At 45.1% G+C, this 20,024-nt stretch overlaps 1 protein-coding gene across 11 annotated transcripts in view; it reads right to left on the bottom strand.

The window, feature by feature from the left end:
* The window catches only part of CACNA1C (calcium voltage-gated channel subunit alpha1 C), a 630,647-nt gene that overhangs the window by 83,549 nt on the left and 527,074 nt on the right, over window positions 1–20,024 (bottom strand). For all 11 annotated transcript variants that reach the window (XM_089769299.1, XM_075896596.2, XM_075896633.2 and 8 more), the window contains one exon: window positions 17,632–17,742. In XM_089769299.1, the coding sequence (XP_089625425.1) occupies window positions 17,632–17,742 (111 nt within the window). The remainder of the gene's footprint in view (window positions 1–17,631; window positions 17,743–20,024) is intronic.

The raw sequence follows: 20,024 nt of genomic DNA, 5'->3' as shown, positions 1-20,024 counted from the left end.
ATCCAGTCTGAAATACTCTTTTTCCTTAGAGGTGACCTCTCCAGGTCAGGAGTAAGGGGCAATATTGAGGATGCCTGCCCATGCAACAGTCTGTATTTTATCTGTTTTGTAGTTAAAGGACTTCCATTTCCAGATCTTACACTTCGGTTTATTTTATACAGCACTATGGTGTAGACGGAGCTTGGTCCTGCCTTGAGGGCAGGGGGCTGGACTCGATGACCTCTCGAGGTCCCTTCCAGTCCTATGATTCTATGATTCTATGTTCACTTGGAAATAATCAGAGGTCTTTCCCACCTGGGTGAGAGTGCAGTTGGTAACTCATGTATTATCAGAAGGGCAGTGGTGTTAGTTTGAATCTGCAAAAATAACAAGGAGTCTGAAGACTCCCTAAAGGCATCCTTAAGACTAACAGAATCATTTGGGCATGAGCTATCATGGGAAAAAACCCACTGTGTCAGATGCATCTCCATTTTTGCAAATACAGACTAACATGACTGTTCCGCTGATAAAAAATATTCGAGTTACCAACTGCATTCTCACCCAGGTGGGAAATGACCTCTGATTATTTGCAAGAGAACATAGCACTGGTCAAGATGAGCTACAGTGTAAGATGCATCAGACAAAATGGGTTTTTGTTTATGCCCAAATAAATCAGTTAGTTTTAAGGTTCCACAAGACTTCTCATATATTTAGTTACTTTATTTTTTCTAGGTAGCTGTCATTGTGGTACATAAGTAGTCATGTGCGGATCTGAAATTCGATGTGTGACTTCATTGCACCTGTGACATAGCTCAGGTTAGAAGCAAGGTAGAGGCAATGCCCTGCATCACAGGGGATGGCATGTAGCAGTGAAAGCACCTCTAGAGTTGGCAGGAATAGCTTTCAGGTCTGCACTGGGGGAAGGGATGGAGAATAATGACTCTGAACAAGGTCTGAACTAGATAAAAACCTCCTGGAAAACTGTTGTTGCTCTTGAATTGGATTCTTCTTAGTTATGTGGGAAAGAAAGGTAAGGAATAGCAGAAGCCTGCATGAACCAGTGCTTCGGGCCTTCCTGAGCTAAAATGAACGCAAGGAGTAGGAACTGAATGTTCTCCTCTCTTCATTGCTGGTCCCCTGAAGCAATGAAATCAGCCTTCTTGATCTTCATCCAGGCGGAACCCTTTCAATCCAAAGAAGCTCTATAAAGAACAGGCTCTCTTGAAGAATATCATCATCATGAATACCCCATGGTTATGGTAGCAGGATGTAACCTCCAAGAAATTTTACACTCCAGTCAGAAAACTGACTTGATGGAAAGACTGAAAAATGGCTGTGATGGGTAGCTATGCATGTATGTATTGCATTCTCTATATTGACAGCTATGCACGATTTGCTATCATGTTGCATTAGACAGAAACTACACTGGCAGACTCCCCAAGGGCTACAATGACTAGGCTCAGTCGTGATCCTGCAAATAAGTATGGGAGAGAATGCACCAAGACACTAGCCAAGCAGGAGGATAGAACAAAATGTTGGACTTTGCTATAAAAGAGATTCCCTCTTTTTAGGAGGGGCTGATGCACCCACTTTTTGGGATCATGACCCAAAAGAAGCTTTTTCCTGAAAAAAATAATTATGAGCTGAGGTATTGCTAGCAACATGTGAGGACGCAGCTATCAGTCATTAACTTTTATAACTGATGCTTGTAGGACTGTCAAAGTCCATCTTTCCCTAGCTACTTCCACATGAGAAAAGGAATGTTTTCTTTTGTTCTGTTTTTTAAAAATCAGTTTCATTTCCCTCTTTCTTAAGCAGATTTCATGTTCTTTAAATACCATAACAAGTGGGATGGTGGATCTGTGAGTGGAGGCTTCTGCCTGCACGTCTCTGGAAATGAAGTATCTTTTCTCCCTGTTTTTTGTGGAGGATTAGCCAGGAAATGGCAACAGACTGGAAGGCATCCAGAATCAGTGAATAATATCTTAGGAGGAGATATAGACTCTGTTCATGTAGGTGCCATGAGATGGGGCTGGATCTCTTGTCCAGCACAGTGGGTACAGTTGTTTGGTGGCACCTGCAACAACCCTACACTCAAATGACAATCCTTAGACATATGAATATGTTTTACACTGCTCAGTTTACTATAGTTTTCTCTTCGTGTTTTTCCAAATGGCCCTGAACCATCACCAATACTCGCTCATATATACCTCAAGCTATGTCTCTCAAGCTATGTCTACACTTCAGGGTTTTTGCGCAAGAAGTCTTTTGCAGAAGAGTTCTTGTGCAAAAGCAGATCCACACCTCAAAGTGCATCTTGCGCAAGAAAATTCTGATGGCCATTCGAAGAATGGCCATCAGAGCACCTGTGCTTTTTTGGATAGGCTTTGTTTGCGCAAGAAACCCCTGCAGAGCTACCACACATGCCTTTTTGTGCTACAGCTGTAGCACAAAAAGGAGTTATGCCTCGTAAAAGGAGGTTTACCTACACCAGAAAACCCCCTCTGTTCTGCCGTTTTACTGCCGATTTACTTGCGCAAAAATGCATTTGAGGTGTGGATGCGCCGCAGGTTTTTGCACAAAAACAGCTGTTTTTGCACTAAACCTTGCAGTATAAATGTAGCCTCAGTGTATATGAAGGAGGGTGAGTATCACTGCACCCATTATACGTTTAGGAAAATTGAAAAGCATAGTGCGGTAAAATGATGTGGCCAGTCTGACGAGTGGCAAAGTGGAGGGTAGAAATCAGGTCTCTTGGTGCCAATCCAGTGTCTTATTCCTAAGCAACGCTGCCTCTGAAATATAACTTCCTAAGAAGATAGAAAGTACTGTCGATGGGGCCTTGCTATACCTGTTATTTGGCACTGTTTTTAAATGAAGAGAATCTGTGAGAACTTTTGGCCATTTTGTATGAGTCTGTCTGAGGCAACTGAGGTTTGGGATTTCCCTTCTGTGGGTAAGAACAAGTAACTTTTCCCCGATATTGTTCCTTTTCAAAGCAGCTGCTGTTGCTGCAGGCACTGTTGTAAATGAGACCCCAGTGCACCATCCTACTGTGCTTTTAACACAGCGTCAATAATTTTCTATATTAATAAAGAGCAATAGCTAATACTGTGCTTCCCACACCGCTGCATTGTGCAGTCATATCATTATTTTTGATCACTCATAATGACATTAAAACCCTCAAGTGCCAGACTGGAAATAAATCTGTCACAATGTTGCAGAAATATGCAAATTCCCTGGGTACGTTTACTGTGAAGGAAAAGGTCCCTCCTTAACGAAGCTACTATTCAGCATCTTAGGTAATCTGGTAGGCAAAGATAAATGCTATCAGTCCTCCAGGAGGTTGGCTAATCACACTGCACAGCCCTGGCTGCAGAGAATTAGAACAGTTACAAATGCTTAACAACAAAGAGTACAGGATACATTTTGTGTTGCTGAAAGGTTTTTGCCTGGCAATCCTCTGCATCTCTCACCCGTGTGCTTCCACTATGACAGAGTGGGGAACACTTCCAGAGGCGCGAGAGAGATCATTCTCCATGTTCATTCAGCTCTTGCCCTCTCCAAAGGGACTGCCAACATATAGATCAGTTGGGACCAACTGTGCTGCTTTATTTGGTGACATGGACCCTGCCCACTAGGAAACTAGCTCATTTCACAAAGGACATTGTCTAATGTTCAGAGTAAAACATTTTGATCTTCGCTGACCAGGGCTCAACTGGAACCAGTGTCCTAGGAATCAGTGTAAGGCTTTGTGTTCTGTTATCAATCCAGTTCCCTCTGTTTCATTTATCTGACGAATATTTTTCATGCTGCACAATTTGTTGGGCTGGGACAGCTGCTTCCTATATCTGTGAAGTGTAATTATGTTGTGTGATTTCCTCTCCTTTATATTCCTACTAATGATCAGCATCCCACAACTGGTACAATAGATTCACTGACAAAAGGGATTGGTGGTTTGCAGATCACGCAGTCATCTTTGATTAAAAAACCCCACTGAAATCTAAAGGACGCACCAATGAGGGATTCCATGGATGTTGGCATAAGGGACTAGATGCATTATTTGCTGTGTTGAGGCCTGTAGTCTGGAAGATGTTAGCAGAGCAGTCCTGTTCCCAAGTCCCCCGTTATGTAATTTGTTACATTACTTTGTTTTGGAGCATTAGTCGTTCAGCGTTCTTTGGTCTATTTCAACTGTACCTTTTAACCTAACTAGGGCGCTGTGCCCCCTGCTCGCTACCATCACCAATCCCCCTCTCTCTGCGGTCAGCCCTGGCTTTCCCCCACAGTCGTCAGGCGGGGCCAGCCCCAGCTCTCCTCTCTCCCTCCACTGGGGAGGACTGAGGCTGTGCCATCCCCGGCCTTAACCCCTTCCCCTCTGGCCTCACCAGGCCCGGCTCTCTCCTTCCAGATACCTGGGAGGCTAGAGGAGGGGAAGAGTTGGGCCAGGCTGAGGCCTGGATGTGGCTGGCCTGGCTCTCTCCCCTCAGCTGCCGGGGGGTTGGGCCGGGCTGAGGTCACATCAGCCCCAGCTCTTCCCCCTTAGTTCCCCCCCACCGGCCTCAACAGCCCTGGCTCTCTCCCCCTTGCCATCATGTGGGCGGGGCTGAGGCCAGGCCAGGCCAGCTCCAGCCCTAGGCCCTTTCCTCCCTCCCTGGCTTTGCCAGGCCCAGCCCTGTCCCCCCCAGAGGCCTGGGGGTTGGTCTCGGCCAAAGCCACAGCAGAGCAGACGCGTCTCGAGGCTGCACGGCCCCTGCTTCCCACCCAAGCACGGGGGAGGGAGGAGGCCATATGACTGAGGGTGGAGAGAGGGGCAGCAGGACGCAGAGTGATGCATGACGTCGTTCTGTCTACCCACCGCAATTTTCTTTTAAATATATAGAGAGATGAGCTTGCTGTTTAAATAAGAGGAATGTGGTTTCCCTTTCATCATGTGACCCCTTCATCTAATAGGCTTTACAGAACAGAGTCGGAATGGTATCTCTCAGAGAGACCATAATATACAATAATGGCTACTTTGGTTCTTGTCCTGCAACAAGCTCTGTCACACGTGCTTTGTGCGTGAATGGCATTTAGCCACTGACTCATGTTTGGGCGGGGTTAATCCACACCACCCTGGCACAACGGCAGGGAAGACTGTTACAGGAACCACAATCATTCCCTAATCCCATTTCTGCTTTCTTCCTCCACCTGGACTCCATCTTTCCAAGGCTCCCCAGGCATGCAAGGTGCAACATGCTCGCTGAGATACATTTGATCAAATTCTTGAACCAGTGAGGAGGGGACAAGGGCTCATGGCCTCTCCTCCTCCCTGCCCTTCTATGCCTCTCATCCCAGACGTGCAAGAAGGAATTTCCCTAAGCAAAGGAATGTTAACTGTGTCCCTTACCAGTCACAGATGTAATTAATGACTGTGTGTAGGGAGTACAGTGGAGAGACCAAGTCTATTGACGGATCCCCGCCTCATGTACCTCGGTAGGGGCTTATGACAGGTTGATCCGTTATCTGTAGATTTCATTATACTCAGTTGTTGTTCCTTCACTGTTATTTATTGACATTATGGAAGCAACTCAGATGTGCTACCTCAGGGGTGGGAAACCCTTTTTTTGGGGATTGGGGGCCACTGACCCATGGAAAAATCAGCTGGGGGCCATATACAAGCAAGAAGCCAAAAACCCCCAAACAAAACTCTCACTGATATGGCCCCTGATTGAGATGGGGAGGGATAGTTCCCACATTCCCCTCACACACCAGGGTCCGGGGGAGTCCCTGGTTAGTAGATTTTGTGTGCTCCAGCCTCGCAGGAGGCTGGGAGAGGGGCTGGAGTGCCAGCACAGGGGTTGGATCAAGGCAAGCCAGGGGCCACATCCGGCCCCTGGGCCTTAGCTTCCCCACCCCTGTGCTAGATGCTGCTTAGACACACAAGAATACACACGTTAGTATTAAATTCTGCATAACTGAACTAGACAAGAGTGTTATTCCTCTGGCCATACCAGTTGACAGTAAAGGCCACATATTCAGACACCTGCACAACATGTACGTATTACACTCCTGATCCTTGGCAAACAGGTGATCACAAATGCAAAGTCTTGTAAAAGGGAAAGAGAGTTGGGGTATGTCTAGACTACAGGCTTTTGTTGACAAAGACTTTGTCGACAGATACTGCTGACAAAGCTTCTGTTGACAAAGAGCGTCTAGACTACATCCAGTTCTGTAGACAAAGCAAGCCGCTTTGTCGACATGAGAGTGTAGATGCAAAGGACAGTGTAGATGCAATAACACCTTCTGTCGACAGAACTCTGTAGACAAAAGGCGTTATTCCTTGTAGAATGAGGTTTACCGCCGTCGACAAAACTGACGAGTTCTGTCGACGTTATGTCGACAGAACTCGGCGGTAGTGTAGACGCAGGTATAGTTTTGTCGACAAAACCCTGTAGTCTAGACACACCCTCGTATGGCTAAATCCCAGGACTGACTATTGGGAGATTCAGGGTTTTGCTTGCTTTTGCCACAGATTTCCTGTGTGACGTTGGGCTAATCACCTAGGCCTGATTCGTCAAAGTGAATATGCACATACTTAATTTCACACTCTTGAAAAAACCCATTGCTGTCAATGGGATTAGGCATATATTTAAATTGCCCATGTATTTAACCAGCTTGCTGACTTTGGCCTTAATCACTTAATCCATGCCTCGGTTCCCCCCACTATGCAATAAGGATAATGATAACTCACAGATTCACTCCTCTCACCCAGTGCCAACATGCCAATGGGCTGGAATCGTAATCACAGTCCTTCCATGCTGGCTGTTCATGGAGGTTGTGGTCTGCAGTGGGTGTATGTGTCACTTTTGTGGTGATGGCTCATGTGGTATGAGGACTGTGCATCAAACCCCTGCACCAGGGTGAGTTTCACCTGTAATCCACTCTCCGGTCATCTGAAAAAGTGGGCTGTGCCCACGAAAGCTCATGATACCATCTACATGTTTCGTTAGTCTATAAAGTGCTACCAGACGATTTGTTGTTTTTTTCTGTAACAGACTAACTCGGCTACCCCCGAAGCACAAAAAGAGGTGAAATTCGTAGAATATAAAGTATTCACTCAATTCCAGTCCCAACAGAACAGCACTTCAGGAAAGTTTGTGAACGAGAAACCAATGCTCCTCAGATATGAAAAGGTGCGACTTCTGCTAGGAAACTTACGTAACACGTAGAAGTACAAATAAAATAGCATTCATTAGACTAAAAGTTATATGAATTATTTTTTTTATTTTTTCCATTTCCCTAAATTTTTCCTCTCTCTCACACTTCAATAGACATGTTCTCTGCCTTTCTCTCTTTTCTTTTTCACTTTTCTGGTTAGTCTGATCGTCATTTTGTTTTCCTCTTTCTGTGCAGTTTTTCTTCCTTTAAAAATTCTTTCTGCTTCCCTCTGCACATTGTTTAAACACAATATTCCCTCTCCTGCTTTTGTTTCTCTATCTTTCCCTAAAACCCAGCTCTCTGTTGTTATTCCTGTACATCCCCTCATACATGGTCTTTTTCTTCTCTCACTTTCTTCGGTTCTCACATTCTGTTGTCTGGCCCTTCCTTGCTCTCCTCATATTCCAGTGTCTCGTCCCCATTTTCATCCTCAAATGGAGTTCATTATCTTTTTCCTCTTCTTATAGACCCTCATATCCATTTTCTTACTCCTCCTTTCTCCTTTTCCTTTTCAGGCACCTGTTGCAAATCACTAAGGGTACATCTACACTTGCCCCCTAGTTCGAACTAGGGAGGCAAATGAAGGCGACCCAAGCTGCTAATGAAGCGCGGGATTTAAATATCCCGAGCTTGATTAGCATAGTTGTGGCCGGTCGACATTTTGGAAATTGACTAGCCCAATTTAACTTGCTGTGTATAGACGCGGTACTCTGAGAAAAACCCCTTGACTCGAATTAACTGGTACTCCTCATTGGAGTACCAGTTAATTCGAGTTAAGGGGGTTTTCTCGGAGTACCATGTCTATATGCGGCAAGCTAAATCAGGCTAGTCAATTTCCAAAATGGTGACCGGCCGCGACTATGCTAATCAAGTGCAGGATATTTAAATCCCGTGCTTCATTAGCAACTTGGGTCGCCTTCATTTGCCTCCCTAGTTCGAACTAGGAGGCAAGTGTAGACATACCCTAAGGGTGTATCTACACAGCAGCATTATTTTGGTATAACGGCTGTTATTCCGAAATAACAATGCAAACGTCTACACAGCAATTTTGTTATTTTGAAATAAATTCAAAATAACCGATGTCTTATTCCGGTTTCTGTAAACCTCATTCCACCAGGAATAATGTATATTCTGAAACAGCTATTTTGAAATAGCTGTAGTATGGATGCTCCACTGCACCTATTTCAAAATAGCTCCTCCCAGGGCCATTCAAAGTAATTACTCCCCAGTGCCTCCTGGGGCTCTACACTGAGGTAATGCATCCACATTAGTGAAGCCTGCCTTGGACTAATTTTTCTGACATGGATGCATTAGTCCTTAATTTGATCCTCCCATTTGTGCCAGAATCCTTGATAGGCCAAAGGGGCTCAAATCTGGTGGTGTTTGATACCAGTTCAATAGCCTATGGTAGATATTTCTGACTATAAGAATGCAGCAATACAAAGAATGATAGATTTCAAAAATTAAGAAATGTCATGAGAATGGGCCAATGGAGTGGTGCAAAAAATTCAGTGGCATGAGCCAAGGATGGAGCATCCTAAAATGTCATGACCAAGGCACAACAAATTATGATCTCTCTGAAAAAGAAGAGTGCAAGGCTTTGTGAAAGACTCTTCAAAGATCTGAGTTTTAAAAAAGGAATTGCATGGAAATTGAGTAGCCTGGATGGAATCAGAACAAATGAGTCAGTTTGCAGGCGTGAAAGGAAATAAGAGTATCAAATGTATGATAAATGCTAAGTGAAGGGCTCAAAGTGAGAAAAATAAAGACCAAATGCAGTCAGGCTACGTCTACACTACAGATAAGATCGAAGCAGCCACAGTTGATCTTCCAGGGTTTGAATTAGCGGGTATAGTGAAGACATGCTAATTCAAACAGAGAGGGGCATTCTGGTCGATGCCGGTAGTCCTGCTTCTATGAGGAGTAAGGGAAGTCAAAGGGAGTGTTAATGTTGAAACCCCAAACAACAAACAGTCCATCAGGATCACTGTTTGGTATCTTTTGGCATGAGGTTATAAAACAAGCAGAAGCTTCAGCAATGAGGGTGATGTGCAGCTGATACAACCCTTGACTGTGGCTTAGGATATGAGTGGGGGAGACCATATGGATGTATGGAGTTTTACTTCTCCAAGGGACAATGTTTCTAATGAGTGGCAGACTTATTTGGTCCTTTATCAGGCTTTTTATTTGCACAACTCTGCTGTAGATCAGAGACAAGCTAGAGCTGGAAAGTTTGTTTCCAGAAGCCAAAGTTCATATATATGTGCACTTGCACATTCAGACCATGATTTTTGCCAATTATAGAGTCAATGACTGATCTCTGAGTTTCTAACTGGATCTGAACTCCTACAAAGCTTTGGGGGTGTTTGCAGCTAGTTATCTGACTCAAGGCCATCTCAGTTCTGGAGTTCTCTTGCTAAAGGCACCTATTGGTCCTGGCTAAAATCCCTGGTAGCATAAGTGGGGAAATGTCTACTGAAGTTACTGCTGACCTCTTTACAGAAGACAATGGGGCCAGTGGATGGAGCACTGGATTAGGACTCAGGAGACCTACAATCAATTCCTAGTTCTGTTTTTATCCACCTAGATGACCCTGAGCTGGTCACTTTGCCTCTCTGGGCCTCAGTTTTCCCATTTGTAAAAATGAGGATCGTAATACTGATCTCCCTTGAAAAGCACTTTGAGAACTAATGAAGAAAAGGGCTATAGACCTAACTTATGTCCCTGCATGCACTAACAGTTACATTGTTCCCTTGAGTTTAATGCCATGTCTGCCTGTATGGATTATGGGGGTGTTGTGGTCAGAGGGCACAAATGTGTATGTACAAATTTCAGACTGGACTCTGAGTTCTAACTAGAAAACCATGGAAGCACCATCACAAAAAACTCACCAAAATGCCTGGAGTTTTGTTTTTATAAATTAGAAACACAAACATCAAAAAGCCCTGTTCCCCAAGCCTCAAGAACATCTCTTTAAACTGCCTGCCTGTTCAGAGTAACTAATCTTGAATCAGTTTATGGGGCTCAGCCAAGACAAACACTCAAGGTCCATTTGGGAGTTTGTTTCAGAGCAGCAAGTTAATACGCTGCAAGGAGATGCAAGGAACACCATGGATGTATTCCTTATCGGCAGCCCTAATCATCCAAATCTCTCTGGGTATGTCTACACTACCCCCCTAGTTCGAACTAGGGGGGTAATGTATGCATACCGAACTTGCTAATGAAGCCCGGGATTTGAATTTCCCGGGCTTCATTAGCATAAAGCCGGCGCCGCCATTTTTAAAAGCCGGCTAGTGCGAACCCCGTGCCGCGCGGCTACACGCGGCACGGACTAGATAGTTCGGATTAGGAAGTGGTGTACAGATAGTTCGGATTAGGCTTCCTAATCCAAACTATCTAGTCCGTGCCGCGTGTAGCCGCGCGGCACGGGGTTCGCACTAGCCGGCTTTTAAAAATGGCGGCGCCGGCTTTATGCTAATGAAGCCCGGGAAATTCAAATCCCGGGCTTCATTAGCAAGTTCGGTATGCATACATTACCCCCCTAGTTCGAACTAGGGGGGTAGTGTAGACATACCCTCTCTGATTATTACCAAATCCTTTACTTTTCATTCTCTCTTTATTCCTGGAGTAGGTTAGATACTGATGGGCAGTTTGCCTTATAACACTGATAAAACCTGAGAGATCTATGCCTCTCCTCCAAAAAACATTGCACACCTAAAGATACAGACAAAAGAGGCTTATTAGAGATAGCACTGTTCACAAGAGGATGAAGTATAAATTTGCTGCAAAGACCAACCATTTCTAGTACCAGGGCTGCCTGTGTTTAGTTATGAAACCTATTGTTTTTCTATCACTGTTTATAGAGCAAGGAATAGTATTAAGAGGTGAACCTGGATCCTGGACTAACTGTAGTTCGCCATTCCAGAGAACAACCACTTGATTACTGAATCCTTACTCTAATGCAAGAAATAGCTCCAGTACCAGATTAGGCACATAAGGTCACAGAATCATAGAATAAGAAAACTGAAAGGGACCTTGAGAGATCATCAAGTCCAGTCCCCTGCCCTCATGGCAGGACCAACCACCTTCTAGATCATTCCGGACAGATGCCTATTGAAACTGTTCTTGAATATCTCCACTGATGGAGATTCCACAACCTTCCTAGGAAATTTATTCCAGTGTTTAACCACCCTGACAGTTAGGAAGTTTTTCCTAATGTCCATTCTAAACCTCCCTTACTGCAGTTTAAGCCCATTGCTTCTTGTCCTATCCTCAGAGGCCAAGGAGAACATTTTTTCTCCTTCCTCCTTGTAACACCCTTTTAGATACTTGACAACAGCTATCATGTCCCCTCTCAGTCTTCTCTTTTCTAAACTAAACAAACCCAGTTCTTTCAGTCTTTCCCTCATAGGTCATGTTTTCCAGACTGTCACGGGGCTCCCTGGGTCATGTCCCTCAGCCCCCTTCTCTGCTTCGGTTTTCCTCCCGTCCCGCCAGATCGTGAGGTTCTGTCACTCCCTGGTTGTCCAGACAATCCCCCGAGTGGGTAGGTGAGGGGGGTCTGGGCCCTCCCTCTCTCCAGACCCCAGCCCCGGGCGCTAAGGCAGGGGAGAATACCTTCTCTCCCCTCGCCTGGCTGCTGGGGCTACGTGCCGCAACTCATCAACCCATGGGCACCTGTCTGCACCCGCCCTGGGCTGCTTCCTCACCCCCGCTCACCAGGGTGCTTCGTGTGCCGCTTCCTCGAGGCCCTGAGCCCCCTCATCCGGTGCTCTGGCAGGCCTTCCCCATCCCAGTGACTCTGCCATCTTTGTCTTGTGGAGGGTGCCGCCCCTCCCCTCCAGGACGCCTGCGCCGGCGTCCCCCAGGGCAGCTCCTCCCCCTTCCTGGCTGCTCTCACCCCCAGCGTCCTCCCCTGTGCCAACATCAGCATGCCGCCATCAGTTTCCCCTGGGGCGTCAGTGGGGGTACTGGCTCCGCTGCTGCCTGTGTGGCATGCATCCACCACAGCCGCCATCTCTCCCGGAGCAGGGAAAGCCTCCCCCGATGCGTCCGGGGGAGCGCTGGCCAAGCTGCCAGTCAGGTGGCACATTCCTGCCACCTCCACCGCCGCTTCCCTTGTGGCGGGGGAAGTTGCTCCGCGGCTCTCTGTCCCCCCAGTGGGGGGGCCCGGTTAGCGCAGGGTTGCACCACCCCATCACACAGACCTTTAATCATTTTTGTTGCCCAGAACTGTGGTGCCCAGAACTGGACATAATACTCCAGCTGAGGCCTAATCAGCACAGAGTAGAGCGGAATGATTTCTTGTGTTTTGCTCAGAACACTCCCATTAACGCATCCCAGAATCATGTTGGCTTTTTTTGTAACAGTGTCACACTGTTGACTCATATTTAGCTTGTGGTCCACTGTGACCCCTAGATCCCTTTCTGCAGTACTCCTTCCTAGACAGTCGCTTCCCATTCTGTATGTGTGAAATGGATTGGTCCTTCCTAAGTGGAGTACTTTGCATTTGTCCTTATTAAACTTCATCCTATTTACCTTAGACCAGTTCTCCAGTTTGTCCAGATCATTTTGAATTATGACTCTATCCTCCAAAGCAGTTGTGACCCCTCCCAGGTTGGTATCATCTGCAAACTTAATAAGCGTACTCTCTATGCCAATATCTAAATAGTTGATGAAGATATTGAACAGAACCGGTCCCAAAACAGACCCCTTCAGAACCCTATTTGTTATACCCTCCCAGCATGCCTCTGAGCCATTAATAACAACTCTCTGAGAATGGTTATCCAGCCAGTTATGCACCCACCTTGCAGTAGCCCTATCTAGGTTGTATTTGCCTACTTTATTGATAAGAAGGTCATGCAAGACCATATCAAATGCTTTACTGAAGTCTAGATATACCACTTCCACCACTTCTCCCTTATACACAAGACTTGTTATTCTATCAAAGGAAGTTATCAGATTGGCTTGACATGATTTGTTCTTTACAAATCCATGCTGGCTGTTTCCTATCACCTTATTTTCTTCCAGATGTTTGTGGATGAATTCCTTAATTACTAGCTCCATTATCTTTCCTGGCACAGAAGTTAAACTGACTGGACTGTAGTTTCCTGGGTTGTTCTTATTTTCCTTTTTATAGATGGGCACTGCATTTGCCCTTTTCCAGTCTTCTGGAATCTCTCCTGTCTTCCATGATTTCCCAAAGATGATAGCTAAAGGCTCAGATACCTCCTCTATCAGCTCCTTGAGTATTTTAGGATGCATTTCATCAGGCCCCGGTGACTTGCAGACATTTAACTTTTCTAAGTATTTTTGACTTGTTCCATTTCCACTACCACTCACTATATTAGGCATCCGGTAACCATCAATCTTCTTGACAAAAAACAAAATAAAGAAGTCATTAAGCACCTCTACCATTTTCAGGTTTCCTGTTATTGTTTCTCCCTCTTCACTGAGCAATGGGCCTTGTCTCCAATGCTGTCCAAAAACTTATTGGATAATCTGTGTCCTGCTGTGTTGGTTTTCCGACATATGTCTGGATAGTTGAAATCCCCCATCACCACCAAGTCCTGCGCTTTGGATGGTTTTTTTGTTTATAAAAAAGACTCATGCACCTCTTCAGCCTGGGTGGGCGGTCTGTAGTAGATCCCTATCATGACACACCCTTTTTTTTTTTACTCCTTTTAACCTAACCCAGAGGCTCTCAACAAGTCTGTCTCCTACGTCCATCTCAATCTCAGTCCAAGTGTATACATTTTTTATTATACAAGGCAACACCTCCTCCCTGTTTTCCCTGACTATCCTTCCTGAGCAAGTAAAGCCCAAACAAGTCTTCGAATAAACTGCCAGTTTTTTTCAGTCTGAGGGGCTCCTGAAAATGAAGGAGCAGTTACTCCTTCATGACTGACTGTAGAGGAGCAGGCAACATAGATAGGGACCCTACTATACCCATATTCCAATCCTGTGGATTATCCCAGCCAGGTCTCTGTAGCTATGTCTAAACTACATCCCTCTTTTGAAAGAGGGATTTAAATGAGGCAGATTGAAAGTGCAAATGAAACGAAGAATTTAAATATCCCATGCTTCATCTGCATAATCGTGACACAGCGTTCTTTCAAAAAAGGGTATTTCAAAAGTGAAGCCGCTGTCTAGACACGGTTCTTTCAAAAAAAAAACAAAAACCCCTTTTCAAAAGATCCTGTACAGGGTCCCATATGAAGAGAGATTAAAAATACATGGACTTTTCATCTTAGAAAAGAGGAGACTAAGGGCTACATGCGGCCCATTGGGGTGCTATGTGTGGCCTGGAAGACATTTTGTTTACCGTTGGCCACATGCAGGATTGCCAGATTCGGTTGGTTTCCTCCTGTGTAGTTTTCCCTACTTCTATGACTAAAGTGATAGGCACATAAAGCAGGGGCACAAGAAGTGAGGTGCATGCTAATTGCACACAACATGGACTATGCACCCCCTCTGCAGCCAATCAAAGCGCTGCTATGGTTCAATCACAAACCCTGCAGATTCTAGACACGTAAGTGCAGCGAGCAAAACTACTCTATCCTGGGAGACTATCCTGGTTGTGACAATCTTGTGGCCCACTGAGATGGAGGAGGGCCACTCATGAGGCCCACTCACTAGCCTAGGTTGCCCATCACTGTGTTAGGGAATGGCTGGGAGAGGAGTAGGAATGTGACAACATCCCAACATCCACCCAGCAGTAGTTACATACACAGTGCCTCTTGCTGGATTCAGAAATACCAGCAGCTGTAGAATGTGGAGTGCTCCCTAGAGTAAACTCCCTAGCTTTAGTTCTGTAACAGGCCTGCTGCCGCTTCTCTCACATTCAATTCTTTGCTACTGTCCTCTCTTTCCTGCATCATACCTTCAGGTCCCCATCTATGTTGCCTGCTCCTCTACAGTCAGTCATGAAGAAGTAACTGCTCCTTCGCTTTCAGGAGCCCCTCAAACTGAAACAAACGGGCAGTTTATTCAAAGATGTGTTTGGGCTTTACTGCTCTGGAAATGACAGCCGATTCTACCTACAACAGAGACCCTGTAAGCATTTAAGTGAGTTATTCATACCTGGGAAAAGGTAATGGAACTTACAATCCCATATTTAGCTTTTGCTGGAGAATTTTGGGATGTTTCAGTGGGAGAGGCGGGTGACTGCCTCTTAAAGCTCTTCATTTCTGAGATTGTTCAGAAAACCCCCTTATGGATAACTGCCCATTTGTAGTTCATTTTTTATATCATTCATGGTAGTGGGTGCCTAGCTGAGGTCCTGAGTACTGCATTACTCTCTTTCTCCGAGCTAGAAGTCTGCATCCAATTTACACAGATAAAATAGAGTAGAACATTATAGCTGTATCACGTGGCACACAGATATAGTAACTACCAGTCCCATCATGGAGCAATCCAACTTGATTCAAGAGGCCTTCTACAAGTTGCTGGCACCCTTCTTTGCCATGCAGTTTGAATCAAGATGGAATAGTGCATGATGGTACCTCCACAGGCTTGCAGGTCACATCTTTGTGATAAAAAGGAGGGCAACTGGGAGTTACATTGCAGAATGCATCTGATGGTCCAATATTTACAGAGTCACTGCACTGGTACAGAACATAAATCAGCATTAATATTCTGCTTAAGGCAGGCTTTTAGTTGTATTAGCAATTTCAACAGGTTCTTTCTCCTCATCCTGATTATTTTGGGAGGCAAATGCCCTGTTTTACTGTCTCCCCGCAAGGTATCAGTTCATAGATTTCAAGACCAGAAGGGACCACTGTTATCATCTAGTCTGACCTCCTCTAAAAGTAAATTAAGTGTTGGGGCTATTTTTGGCACATGTTTTTAGTTTCTCTCTTTAATATGGTGCATTCTTGGCTGTTCTTCAAAGATGGGGCAGAGTTATGGCTGGTGCTGGGACATTAACTGAGAATGTGGTGGCTTTCAAGACTTTCTATTAACACCCTGATGTCTGAATCTGTGTTAAAGAGTGTTAGATTAATTAAGCCAAGAGAAGTTTTTAATTTAGAAATCTTCTTGGTTATTTTTAAACTCCGTGATCAGAGCTCAGAGCAAAGCTCAAAGAGTATAAGGATCTAAGCAGAAGAATGGCACTAAATCCATGAGGTATGTTTCTACACATAATATGCATATAAGGTTTTTATAAAGTGTCGGACTTAGAATAATTTCCACAGCAGCATATATGCTAACATCTCAAATTTGTAAGCCTAAACTGCCTGTTGGAAGTTATAAATTCTACTGGTACAGATGGAGGTACAGGCAATTTTCACAAGTATCATATTTGAAACCATACAGAAGTACGAAGATTTCCCATATAACTCATGAAGCTTGTGATCTTCGGCAGTGCTGCATATAAGTGAATTATGGGAGAAGGGAGAGAGATTCTGGGCTGGCTGAGAACAGAGACAGTGACTTTGCTTGATCCTCTACCTTTTAAAAGACCTTATAGAAAAAGGTGGGAGATAGGGTAGAAGTGCTGTAGTGGGAGAGAGAAAGGCCAACTTACAAATGATGATGGACAAAGGTATTGGTTTGAGTGGAGTGTGAGGAGAAAGTTACTGGGCTGGTGAGTGGAAGGAGGATGAAAGGATGGCAGGCTGAAGAAGGGTGATGCTTTAACTTTCAGTAGACTAAAGAAGCTTGGTGGTTGCATATGGTGGAGACTGTCACCTTTGTTAATGCCATATTGAGAGCTCATGAAATGTAGCAGAAGCCACACTAAAATGATGAAGGCCTCAGTTAATTTGGGAGCTGTGTTGGGTTAGCTGGAAGAGCTTGTAAACTACAACTTTCCTTCTGTATAGTTATGTTAGCAGAATGTGGAGCTCCTGGAAACATCATAATCCCTGTAGACAGGAACTGATGGGGTTTCCAACATTAACAATACATTATTAAATTCAGAACTAACAGTATCCAAACCAGTCCTGTGCTGTAATCCTCACAAAGCACTAGTGCACAGGCCCAGTTTACCAGCCAATTTGAACTATGAGCAGATTGATAATTGGCACGAGTAGACCAATTAGAATATTTTTTCCAAAATCTGAAGAAAAATGTCGAAGTGCTGTAACTCAGAATGAATCATGCTTGATGAAATTCTATTTTCTTTTAAATAAAATAGCAAGTGACCTGGAGACTAATAAGGAGATGTTTTTGGAAATCACCCTGTAAGTTTAACTGTAGAGTAACTACCACCACTTCATCAGAACAAAGGAGCAGGAGCTTTCTCTCTGAAAAGGCACTGCTCTTTTTACATGTGTCTACTCTCTCCATGAGGAAAGGTCTTTCAAACACAGATTGAGACTCCAATCCAGAGAGTAACTGCCCAGTTCAGCTACAGGGTGGTATTTTGGAGGATCAGGTAGGGGTTCTTACATATTTTCTTCTCGCTCCCACCACACACTGGAAGAGAAATTCCCAGTCTACACCTACCTTGGGTTTGAAGGCGATGAGCTTTAGAATCATCTCGACAGTGAAGAGACCGGTGAAGAGCATGTTGAGGATATTCATGGCTTCTTTGAAGAGACAGCTCTGACCATAATGCTGAAACACAAGCATCCCAGAAGCACTGTGAGGAATGGGCTGTTTGTATATATAGGGTTTCAACCCCCTTTGAAAAGGACTAGCTCTTTACTGTAAGAATTTTCATAAGAATTGTCATATTCGACCAAACAAACAGTCTATATGCTCTCCGTCCCTGACAATTGTCAATACCAGAAGCTTCACAGGAACTTGACATAATAGGCAATTATGAAAGAACTTGTTCTAACAGGAAGGTTCTTTTTAACTCTGTTCCCAGTTCAACAAAACACTTTCACATGCATTGAAGTGCTTTGCTGACCCGGGATGGACTTAGGGATATGTTCAAATGCTTTGCTAACGTGGGGGTGCCAGATGTTAATGGTTGCTTATGCTATGAAGCAGGAGGGTTTATATTTCTAATTTTTTAAAATTCCTGTCTAAAGTGCCCATGGAGACATATAAGCAGCCAATCATTTTTAACCTTACTTACCTCTTTGTTCCAATGACACCTTGTGAATTCCACAGGTAAACTCTATGTTGCCTAAAAACAGCATTTCCTTCTTTGTCAGTTTGAAATTTCAGTTTCAATGTGCCCTTGTTCTTGTATAAAGACGGGTGGGGAGCCTTTTTGGGGACAGGAGCCGCTGACTCATAGAAAAATCAGTTGGGGGCCGCACGCAAGTGAGCAGCAAAACAAACAAAAACAAAACCAAACCAGAAATAGCCCCAACAAACCCCTCACTGATGTGGCCCCCAATAGAGAAGGACAAAGACACTCCCCACATTCCCCTTGTACACGAGAGCCTCGGGGGCCCCATCCTAGTAGATTTTGTGTGCTCCAGGCCCCATGGAGGGTGGGGGGCTGGAGTGCCAGCACAGGCTCCCCAGTGCCGTGGGTGGGGCTTGAGCCTCAGGGGCTGGATCCAGACAAGCCACGGGCCACATCCGGCCCCTGGGCCTTAGGTTTCCCACTCTGTATAAAGAGAAAGTGTAAACAGGTGTGCCCAGTTTACTTTTTGTAGACCAATCATTATTGTATTCACCTTTAGCGTGTCCCCTCTCTATAGGCCTGCCTCCAGGGGGGAGGGGAGGAAAAGGGGGCAATTGCCATGGGGCATAGCGATTCTCAAGGGCCCAGGGCCACTGCATCTGCTACTGTGACAGTGGCGGCGGCTGGAGTGCCGGGCCCTTTAGAATTGCCATGGGAGCCCTGCGCAGCATGTTGCAGAGCCCCGCACAGTGCGCTCTGGATGGCCCTGAGGGCTGGCAGGGCAAGGAGAGGGTGCTGTGCCAATCAGGCGGTGCCCCTTTCGGGAGTGTGGCATCACCCCCCAAATTGCCCAGGGGCCCTGCAATCCCGTCAACTCCCTGCCTCTCTAAAGTAAACAGTCTCAATCTCTAAAATCCGTCTTCACAAGGAAGTATTCCCAAACATCCCATAATTTCTGTCTTCTCTCTCTGAACACCTTCTATTTTTGCTCTCTCTCTTTTGAATGGGGGTGAGCAGCACTGAACATGGTCTTCCAGGAGAGGGGGCATTACTGATTTCAATGATGGCATAATTGCATTTGCAACATTATTTCCTACCCCAGACTTTCCTAACATCTTGTTTATTTTTTTGACTCCTGTTGAATAGTTCACTGATGTTTCATTAAACTGTCCACAGTGATGCCAAGTCTTGCTCCCGAGTAATTGCAGTTAATAATTCAGAATCTAGCAATCTATATGAGTAGTTCAAATGATTCTTTTCAATGTGCATTACCTTGCATTTGGCAATTCTGTCTGAAATAATGTTGCCCATTCACTTATCTTTATTAAGAGTATGTCTACACTACCACCCTAGTTTGAACTAGGGTGGCTGATGTAGTCATTCGAACTTGCAAATGAAGCCCGGGATTTAAATATCCCGGGCTTTATTTGCATGTTCCTGGGCGCCGCCATTTTTAAATGCCCCGTAGTTCGAACTACCTGCCCGCGGCTACACGCGGCACGGGCTAGGTAGTTCGAATTAAAGCTCCTAATTCGAACTACTGTTACTCCTCTTTGCAGGAGGAATAACGGTAGTTCGAATTAGGAGCTTTAATTCGAACTACCTAGCCCGTGCCGCGTGTAGCCGCGGGCAGGTAGTTCGAACTACGGGGCATTTAAAAATGGCGGCGCCCGGAAACATTCAAATAAAGCCCGGGATATTTAAATCCCGGACTTCATTTGCAAGTTTGAATGACTACATTAGCCACCCTAGTTTGAACTAGGGTGGTAGTGTAGACATACCCCAAAATCTTATGAAGTTACTCCCTGTCTTC

The sequence above is a fragment of the Pelodiscus sinensis genome, chromosome 1 (genome assembly GCF_052426305.1).
Source record: "Pelodiscus sinensis isolate ZL-2025 chromosome 1, ASM5242630v1, whole genome shotgun sequence".
In the NCBI taxonomy this organism is placed as follows: domain Eukaryota; kingdom Metazoa; phylum Chordata; order Testudines; family Trionychidae; genus Pelodiscus; species Pelodiscus sinensis.
This window is presented reverse-complemented; position numbering and strand designations above follow the sequence as displayed.